At 38.6% G+C, this 10,685-nt stretch overlaps 1 protein-coding gene across 2 annotated transcripts in view; it reads right to left on the bottom strand.

Moving 5' to 3' along the window:
• The window catches only part of HNF4G (hepatocyte nuclear factor 4 gamma), an 81,738-nt gene that overhangs the window by 23,268 nt on the left and 47,785 nt on the right, over window positions 1-10,685 (bottom strand). Inside the window, exons 1-3 of one of the 2 annotated variants that reach the window (XM_019527821.1) lie at window positions 7,189-7,386; window positions 3,786-3,957; window positions 1,449-1,543 (exon numbers count right to left, since the gene is read on the bottom strand). In XM_019527821.1, the coding sequence (XP_019383366.1) occupies window positions 1,449-1,543; window positions 3,786-3,957; window positions 7,189-7,303 (382 nt within the window). In that variant the 5' untranslated portion in view covers window positions 7,304-7,386. Of the gene's footprint in view, window positions 1-1,448; window positions 1,544-3,785; window positions 3,958-7,188; window positions 7,387-10,685 lie in introns of those variants that run through there. The other variant, XM_019527822.1, reaches the window with a different exon arrangement.

Below are 10,685 nucleotides of genomic sequence, written 5' to 3'. Positions count from 1 at the left end.
TGGCAAAAAGTTTGGCACTTTTCATCCATTTGTTCCATTATGTTTGAGATTTCTGAAAAAAATTGTAAGTACCACATTTTTTTCACATCAGGATTCCACGAGGTATCTTGTGCATTACTGATTTTAATGATCTACATGCTAGGAACTAAATTCTGTTCCATTATACCAGTATGAATCCAAAATAAAACCATAGAACTTGATGGAGATTTGTCATATTTACATTAATGTAGCTAAGAACAAAATTTGATCATAGGACTATATTTTAAAAAAATACTCCCGAATTCTAATATTATTTAAGAAAAGCTGTAAGAAAAATATACAATAAATCAGTCTTATTTTAACAAAAGTACATGTAGAAGTATTGTAAACCCATTTCACTGTAACAAACTTAGCGGCCAATGATAGAAGCAAAACAGCTTCACAGAAAATTTAAAGCTAAGGACATAAGAACCATAAAAAGACTCTGATTTTTGTTGCTCATTTAAACATTTAGAGGATTCCAACCATGCCACATACCCTTCTGTCCCCACAAAATGATCATTTTATCAATAGGCCCTGGGGCAGACTCCATCATGACACTCATATTTTTCTGATATTGTGGTCTTTTTACAGTGGGCTGCTTCTCTTGCTTTGATGGCAGACCCATAGACCTTAGATATTGCCACATAGGCATCTCTGTCTTGGATGATACAAGAATAGAGAGGGCACAGTAAGCCTAAGTAACAGATCTATGCACCAACATAATAAAAAACAATCAAATTTGAGACCTGAAAATAAAGTGACAATTTGTAGCAAAATATTTTTCCAATCAGTAAAACTTCATGCAGTATACAGGCTTCCCTCCTTCCTGGCAAAATGGGGCAATTTAAATCTGTACTAAATTCTTATATTTCACCTATTTCTTGTAAAGGATAAAAGCTCAGTGATGGTATAAACTTTGTGTTCATATGATTTTATCCTACAAAAATGTAGATAGCAAAAACTGCTGTTGCCCTAACAAATTCAAGACTAGCTACCTTCACATAAGGGTACATGCTGTCTCTGGCAACACTCTTTTTTAATTTATATATACTTGTACTTAAAACATCACTGATATACTTCCAACATTTACTGAATTTAAGAGGCAATAGCTTGAGACTTAAAAGTACTGCTAGACATAAGTTCAGACACAAGTATGGATACAAACTTCGAATCTCTATAATAGGAAGAAAAACAATACCATAGATGAACATTCCTGAATATATGAGTTCAAAACTCAGAACTGAATTTATATTTTCCCAGAGTTGTTCTAACTTAAAAATTAGAGAAAGTACATAACAACAAAAGCAACTCTCCATTATGGTAGTACTATGGGAAACTTCTAAATGGGTTTCATTTAGTGTTGTACTAATTTTTTAACCCCTATTTAGAAAAAGTTTGTTTTAATATGTACTAAACAAATCTTTTACCTTCTTTTTTCATTCCTGCTCGAAAACACTTTTTTAAACGACAGAATCTGCATTGATTCCTTTTGTCCTTGTCCACAACACACTGTCGGCTGAATCTATCAAAACCAAGAAGGGATGAATGTTATGGAACATGAATAAGACAAAATCTTGATTAACAAAAGTGAAAAAAAAAGGCATTCAAGCTTTTAAAACAATGTGTTCAACTATCATCCTTCGCCAACCTTTTTTCTGTATTTTAGCCCTGAAAGATATTTCTGACCTATTCATTTGACAGGAATAATATCTTGTAAGGAGAAAAGGTATAAACGGATGGAACCACGTGTATCATTTTTTCAGTCATATTCACTTCAGTTTACCTATGTGATATTAACCAGCATAGACCACAAGCAAAGGGTTCAATACTGGGGAAATTCAATGGAATTCAAACAACCGCAAAAAGTAAGGGACAATCATAAAGAATAGCAGGAGTCCTTTCACAATCTATATTGAGGAAGCTACTATTTGGAAAATAATAAATAATGTGTGTAGACAAAACAAGAGGCATGTGTGCACAACACTTTGAAGCAGGCTAAATGCTTTTGCATTTGCTTTTGCACTGACACTTTAAAGGTGTTGGTGTTTGCATGCCTTGGCAGTGTATTGCACATTAAATCTAGCCACTGTAGGAAATTCAGTGGCGTAATGCTCATTAAATGACTTGGGGTGCAAAAAACTAAAACTTCTTTGAGGAGTTTTAGTTTGCTGCTCCTACAGCCGCGGAGTGAAACACTGGGCTCCCTGCAGCTCAGGGGCTCTGCAGAAAGCCCTGCAGGCAGCCTGGCAGCAGCCTGGGAAAACAGCTCCGCTCAAGAAAAGCAGTGAGCCTGATCTTTTCCACCACCCCCCTCCAGAGCCTACCTGAGCTGCATGGGGGCCTGGTGATTCCCTCCACAGTTGCAGTGCCCCCTGGGACTGCCCGAGCCAGGTGCCTGCAGGGGGGTGCTGCCTGGGGGAGTGGGAGCTGCCACTGCCGCAGAGAGAAGCACCGGCCCCCCCCATCCACTGCAGCCCAGGGACCGCTTCACCCATCAGCAGCCCACCCTCGCCTCTCCTCCCTGCTGGAGAGGCAGGTAAGTCAATGGGATATGTGCATGACATGGGGATTTAATCAGCCCTAAATTGAAGCAGTGTTTTTTAAAACTCACTGTTTCAGTTTAGGGCCCCCATTTCATCTACACATGCCCCAAATCCTGAATTAGTGGTTTTACTCTAACAAGGCTGAACCTCAGATCAAAGGGTATACTGAAACACTTAGGATGCTAACCTAGGCAGGCACGTAAAGAAAGTCTTTCAGCACACTTTATGCTTATACATGGAAAAACGTGGTTTGCTTTACCCAGTCCAGGTTGGAGATAGTTGAACGGAAATTACCAAAGTATGCAAAGGAACATACAGTGAATATAAGGGGAAACAAGATTAAAGTCTATTTCCTCATTTTTGCTTTGCATAATGATGGGTAAAACAAATTATGCTTTGTTTGAGGAAGTTTTGGGGGGTCTGCCTCTGTCACTACCTCAGAGAGGAACAACTCCCTGAGCACTCTAAAGAGGTGCTCAACTCCATAGTTGGCTGACAGTAATAAAGGAAGGGCTCCTTGAGTCTCCATTTTAGTTCATATAAGAGTTTGTTGCCTCCAAAAAACAAAAAGCACAGTAGAACTGAAGGACAACAGAAAACTATTTCCAGCAATGTGGAGTTCTTTAAAATATATATTTTATGCATTCTAATTTAAAGTCTAGGAGTCATAAGAAGTTTTTTAGAATTTCCTCTTCATCAAAAATATAGTAAGAAATCATCAAAATTCTGCTTATTACTAATCCAGATTTTTTTTCTTTAAGAAATTCTTGTTCTAATTCTTGTAAGTCAGGCTAACTCAAATGATGTCAATATGTCTTTCAGACCAAAAAAGAATCCAAGGATCTGTCTTGATAGAACAAATCTGAGGCTATTAAGGATGAATGACATATAGTCTATATAGAAAAATATAATTAGTGAAAGATAGTGGAAGATGATGGTAGGATAATAAAAAGATACTGTCTTAAAGTTGGTTTTCTTCAGTACAACTTCCACATGAGAGGAAGGTAAGTATTAAAGTATTTTTTCCAGACATGAGTGGTCTGTAGTGAATGTGTTTTTCTCCCTTATTAACATTAATAAACAACTTTGTTTTATCCTCTTTATTGTTTAAAGACTGAAAATCTTACTGTGCACTTTAGGCCTGAAAGCTATTTTTGCAGTGTTTGCTACTGTTCTGCTGGTTTAATGAACTAAATTTTTAAAGCTGAACATTTAAAATACCTGCAAGTATAAACATGACTTTTCCGTATACTACGTCGGAAGAATCCCTTGCATCCATCACAACTGGAGGCACCATAATGTTTGCCAGTTGCTCTGTCTCCACATATTGCACAAAACCCACTGGCTCCACTGTCAGCAGTGTTCATGTTGAGCGGTTCTGCTGTAGAACTGTCTGATGAAGGACAAGCACAACAAATGTAATTATGATTAAACAGTGAAATGACTGCTACACCAGGACAAATGTACATTCACGTGGTGATTTTACCAGCCTTATGTCTTTAAATTGGCTTTTATTGTTTAGTGACAATTCAAAGACACCCTCTACATAACGGCACGTGGTTCTAAAGAGCACTTTCAAGCTTATCATTGATTGGCAGAATATATAATACTTATAAAAACATACTCATAACAACTTTTTGTCTTAACTCTTTCAGTTTTGAAGCAGTTACTTGAAAGTTAAAGTATAAAAATACTTAACTGTATTGTGTGTATTCAGTGAAATATTCGTGCTAACCAATAAGCAAGACAGAGATTGACATGACAATATTTTTTCTGTTTAACTGATGAAACATAAATTATTTTTTATAAAATTCAGCAACTATGGTCACTTCTCTGCAAAGAATATAAATTCTTTTTGACAAAGGCATAAAGAGAAAATTTGAATAGAATTACATATAAAACTGGATAGTGAGCATTGTTTTAATGATATTTTCTTGCAAGTAAAGTTTGCTGAAAGGCTGATGCAGAATTACTGGCATTCAATCCATAAGCTAAAGTTGTTCACACAAACTATCATCATTAACACATATTATTTGTTCACTGAGATTGAGGTCCTATAGTCAAGGTATTGCATGTACATGCAAGATAGCATAGACCCTGTCCCAAAGAACTTACAGTCTAAACAGACACATTAAAAAGTGAAAGAAAGGGAGCATTATTAATCATGTTTGACAGACAGGGAATTAAGACATACTGGGTGGGTCTACATGAGACATTTACTATGGAGTTATTTAATTAGCTCCACAGTAAAATGCCAGCATCTACAGGTGTGGTGCTATTAGGACAGAGTCAAATAATTAACTCCACCATAGGATAGTACTGCCAGACACAGGTACTATCCTACAGCAGAGTTATTTACTCAGCTGCTATGCACATGTAGACACTAATGGGCCTGGCTGTGGTATGAGGGTGCTTCAGTGCAAGGATTGCCTGCCCACTACCCCAGCCAACCCCTCTGCAGCAAGTTGAGCCGGGTCAGAGCAGCCCCAGACTGACAGGCCGTCTACCCCAGTTCAACAAGCAGTGGTCTCAGGTGCACATGCAAACAGTGCACCCATGAGCAATAAATTTCAGTGCAAACTGCGCTGGAGTTTATTCAGACATACTAGTTGCACTTGTAGACGTACCCACATAGATTAAAAGTAAAGCTGTGCAGAGGATGTCATTTCCATTTTAAAATGAATTTAGATATTTGAAAATACAGCTCTGTTCTGAATTGAAAAAAAAAGTTTTTTTTTAATGTTTGGGGTTCATGGAAATGGTTAGTTTTGACAAAATTGAAACATTTTTCTTTAGGCTTTTTTATTTAGCATTATGATACAGTAAAATAATATCAAATAAATAAATGAAAAGTCCTTTCAAAATGAACAAAACCTGAAACATTTCTCAAAAAAAAGTCAATGCAAAATGTTATAATAGTGTCAATCTTCTTTTTTCACCCTTTCCCCAATTTTCTTCTGAAATAAAAGAGTTATTGACCTGATTTTGAAAAGTGTTTTTTTTCTGCCTGAATGTGGTTCAAGTCCCTTTTACCAATCCTAATTAAGAGATTGGTTCAAGTTCAGAAGAGGAATAGGTAGCAGAACATCAAAATGAACCCACATCTCCCGTGTCCCAATCTGGTGCCTTAGCCAGAAGGACTTACACATTAGCCAGCAGTTACTTAACAGAAGTTCATAACTGAATTGCCAGCAGAAAAAAAACTATCACATTTAACAAATAATAATTGCTAACTAAGCATTTATAATGAATAATTCAATCAGCTGTGTTTCAAGGAAGAACCCCACCCCCATCCCCTCATGACCTTCATCACCCCTTCATACAGTATTAACAGATTTGTAAAGGAATTATTTTAAGCAAAAATTAAAAAGTACCCAGGGAATCATCCTTGTTAAAACATATTTTAAAAAAGTAAAGAATGAACCAAACATGAAGAAACTATTGTTAAACCTTGCACTTAAGATGGATAAAGAAGAATTTTTTCTTGTTCTTTAATTCCACTTAAGTGCAATCAAAGACCAAATTATATTTCTGTTACTTAACCTAGCTTCAAAATAACTTCAGCATTTCAGCCAAAAGTTTCAAGGCACACTTACAAAGGGCTGCATAAGTACTATATTGGATGTTGTGAGGTATGCAGAATGAGCATTTTTCAGAAAGAAGTTATTGGGAACAAGATACAGATACAAATGAAACTTCCCACAGATCATGAAATATTTGTTCTAGTTTTAAAAATAAAAATTAAGAGTGGCTCTGCTTTTTCATAGTTTACTAAAAACGACGACTAAGGCAACGAAAAGTACATTAACAGTTCTCAAGTTACAATTAATGGTCTTTAATTAAAATATTCAAAGACTGACATTTCTTTTATATTTGTTGGATAATATTCAGTTTGGGTCAAGTTAAATACAGGATGCTACATATTTGAGTCACAATTCATTAGATGAGTTTCTCATAAAACCACAGCATAAACAACTCCAACCTAACTTCAGACTAATGCAACTAGCTACCTCTCTCTGGAGTTAAAATGTTACATTAGTCAAATACCAAGAACTTCTCCCTGCTAAACATTAGCTTGCAAGGAGTCAAGTCAAAATGATTATAACCTCATTTTGGTTTACATGTACACAATCTGGAAAGATCAGATTAACATTTTATAAATAAAACATCAGTCCATCAATTGGAAATGACATCAAAAGCAAAGAGATAATTTTCTTCATAATCAATCATATTTTCCAAACATTAGATAATTTTGTTCTTTTTAAGTGTTATTTACAAAATATAAAATCATGCCAAAAACTATCAATACTAGTTATTCATTTGTCTTACAGTAAATAAAACAATTCCTGAACCTACCCATTTCCTTTGATTAATTGACTGGTGAGAGTGTATGTCAGTCACTTTCTTACACATAACTGGTATTTATTTTCTTTAATATAGAAGAGGTATAATGTTATTACTTTAGAGTTAATGATGAAGTATAAAAGAGCAGATTTATAGCATTGAAAATAACCAAATTCCACATTAATAACAAATCTGACTAACACCTTACAACATTATTCAATGTTACTTTTTCTGTTAACTTCTTCCTTGATTTTGTATCACTAAGCAGATGAGAACTCACCATTGCCATTATACAGAATCTGCATAGTTTCAAACTCCAATGAAGTATACGTTGGATCTAACACTTCACTGTAGTTTGCTATTTCCATGTCCAATATTGGTTCCGACAGCCTCATCACTGAGCGTGGACACACTAAAGGAAAGCAGCTCAAAAGTACAACTGTACTATGATGAGAACTACTCTATTTTGCTGGGAACCAGTGATTGATAATCCAAAGTTAACTGTAACTGTGTCACTTATGTGCTGCAATGGGAGGAGCTATAAAACTGCTTCTGCATGCCATATTCTGCCTGTACTTTTTTCTTTTTTATGGTAGACCAGGCAATTCTTCTGATAATCTTGGAATGTTCATGGAACTGTCTTATCAGGAGTTCATAAGTACATTGAAAAGAGTACCCAATAGATAAGTCTAGTCATTTTAGTAAGGTAGTGCTAAATGCTGCCCACTGTTTGACCTCTACTTCACAACCTGTGGGAGCATGAAAGATCCTAAATGAAAAACCACTTTGTTTATTCCACATAGGAACAGTCTGTACATTCATTCAAATACTCTTCTCTCTGCACAGCTTTCTAGAAAAGGAGTGGGATATGCTCAGGATATAATGGGCTATTGTTCAATAGATAAATCGCTTTGGGGTTGGCCAGACCAACCTGATAGGCTACAGGGAGATTCTTTCTTCCTAAACCTAGCTTAAACCACTTGTGTGCATTCTTTGCAAACAGGTGAGAAGGCAGCAGATGAACAATGTGTTTTAAAATGATTCTTTGTGGGAAATAATCTAGGCAATTCATCATAGATGCTCACCATGCATACAATTTCTCTAAACACCATATATACGGAGTTGTGTAACTGACTAGCATATAATTAATCTTCTCCAGTAACTGGTTACATGGTTACTAAAAAGATTCAGAGACTGTTCTACCAAATATAGTCACAAACCGACCCCATGAAAAGTAGTTTTGACAATAACAAAAAACAACAATGGGAGAATAGGAAATTCTACCATCTCCACTGGGAAAAAAACTACAAGAGACCTAGCAAGGGAGGGATATTCCTGAAGAACCAAAGTATTCTCAGTATTAATCTCTCTAGTCCCCAAATCCCATACAATAGAACAGAGGTACTCGTCATTCACACAGTAGGTATCATACTCTACTGTTTGTTTTTATTGGACTTTCTGTGGCTCTCTCCAGTCCAGTCACCAATGACTCACAGGAGCTAGGACAGCATGAAACAACTGCAAAGGCTGCTACTTATTTTGCTACAGTCTACAAATGTCTACTTTCCCAGTCCTGAATAAGAGCACTTTGCCCAAAGGCTTGTCTGTTTTTAAAAGCAAATTTAGAATGTTCTTAAAATAGGATTTCAGAAGAAATAATATCCACTTGAATACCCCTTTATTTAGAAACGTTCCAGGAAGTGTTGTACACTAAAACCATTCCACATAAGTTTTCATTTTCCAAATGGTGCTCATGAATTGTATCTTAGTAATTGCTATTAAACTAATTAGTCACTAGTTATTGCCTCACATTACTTAAAATGGTATAAAAAGTTCTGAATGTTAATTATCTTTTTCTCTCAGTTATGTGTCCCACACTTCAGACAGGATTTCTGAATGAAATTGTGATCTTTCTGTAAGTTATAATTGGATTATTTTGACCAAAACTTCCAATTGTGCAATTTAAGAAAAGTTAAGAATATTTAAATTACAAGGTCAAAGTCCCAATCCTGCAAATTCTCAGGCACAAGAATAACTTCAAAGTGAGGAGGGAAAAGATTTTTTTCTCCATCACTTATGGGTCAAAAAGTGTCAAAGTAGTTTCACGACATCCCCCATTTCCACAGTGTAGCTCAGTGGCTCTGGTTCCTCACAGCCCTGAATGATTGGGACCTTGCAGAGTCCAGATCATGCTGCAGGACAAGCAGCCAGAGATTGTTTTAAGTCCCTGAAAGAGGTAAAAATCTTGCACTGCCCTGTCTTGACACCCTGTCTTTTGCCTTCCATGCTTAGCAGCACCTCCCTTCCCCACCCCCTCTTCTGCCTCTCTATCTATACTTCTAGGCACAGGAAGGGCAGATCCAACCAGTTCCCAACTGACCCAGGAGCAGGGGAAGCCATAGAATCACTCCTGCCCCATTCCAGCAATGGCTGCATGGAGCTGGGCTCAACAGTAGCACTAGTGGAAGGTGGGATTCACCTCCCTGACTGGTCACCCCAAGGTGTTTTCCACAGCTTATGATCACAGGGAGAGGGAACCTGCTCCACTCCTGTTATTGTCCCTAAATGAGCCCAGCTCCCTGCACAGCCACTTACCACAACCACAGCCGGGATGAGGCAGAAGTAGCCAGGACAGTGGTGCTGATGGGCAGGTTTCCCTTTCCTGTCCCCAGAGGTGTAAATAGCGAGGGGAAGGGAGGGAATGGGAAGGAGTGGAGGTGCCACTAAGAATAGAAGGTAGGTGGTACCAAGACCTGTTGTGTGGCTTCTTACCCAATTATGGGGCTTCAAAAAAATCCCCATCTGCTGCTCCTGAAGCATGATCTGGCTACTCAGGTGTTGGGGAGGTTGGGTGTGAGGAGGGGCAAAGAAGAGTGCAGCCACCCTTGTAGCACCACTCGCTTCTCCTACACACCCCTTTTACAAGTCCTGGATTTGGCTATGGCTACATGGCACCCACTGATGAAGACTTAGGACTGTACTGCAGGCTAGTATACTTGCCATTTTCAAAGGAACTAATCAGTGCTATCTGTCTTCACTCTTGGTTCCATGATTTTTATGATATGCTAGGGCACAGAGAATGTTTACTAACCAGAGCTCTTCAGAATTTAAGACAGAAAGTAAAGAAGTCATACACCATGTGAGCAAATCCTGCCCTGCCCCTATCCATTCCCCAGTAGAACCTCAGTTTTGCTGTATCAGGGCCCTCAGTGATTAGGGGTGCACCAATAAAGATTTTTTGGGCCAATTATTAACCAGGCATATCAACTGATACTGATACAATTGCTGATATGCAACCCGGAAGCTTGGAGAGCAGCGTCTAGTTGGTAAGTCTGTTGTGGGGGAAGAGGCATGGCAGGGGGGCAGATCAAGGCTCCCATGGTGAGGGAAGGAGTAGGCTTGGGGCAGGGGTAGGCACTGCCCAGCTGGGGTGGAGTGGGGCACCAGAAGGAGCCATGGGCAGCTCATCCAGTGGTCACAGTGAGGGGAGGTGGCTCCAGCTGCTGGGCACACCCCCGGGGGTGGTATGAGGAGTATGTGCCCCCTGGATCTGTGTGCAATGTGAGGGTGGGCTGCCTGATACACACGCAGAGCCAGGGGCTGTGCTGGCCTCTTCCCAGCAGGGGGGCTGGGCCAGGGCTGCGTTCAGGGTAGGCAGGCTGCGTTCAGGGTGGGGCAGGCAGCAGTGGTGCTGGGAGGTGGGTTACAGGTTGAGCTACAGCTACCGCAAAATTCTCCATAGCAACCCCTTAGCCCCCCTCCCAGCACTGCTGCTGG

The sequence above is a fragment of the Gavialis gangeticus genome, unplaced genomic scaffold (genome assembly GCF_001723915.1).
Source record: "Gavialis gangeticus isolate Ggan-Ray unplaced genomic scaffold, GavGan_comp1, whole genome shotgun sequence".
Lineage (NCBI taxonomy): Eukaryota > Metazoa > Chordata > Crocodylia > Gavialidae > Gavialis > Gavialis gangeticus.
The sequence above is the reverse complement of the archived record's forward strand: the minus strand, read 5'-3'. Positions and strand labels throughout refer to the sequence as shown.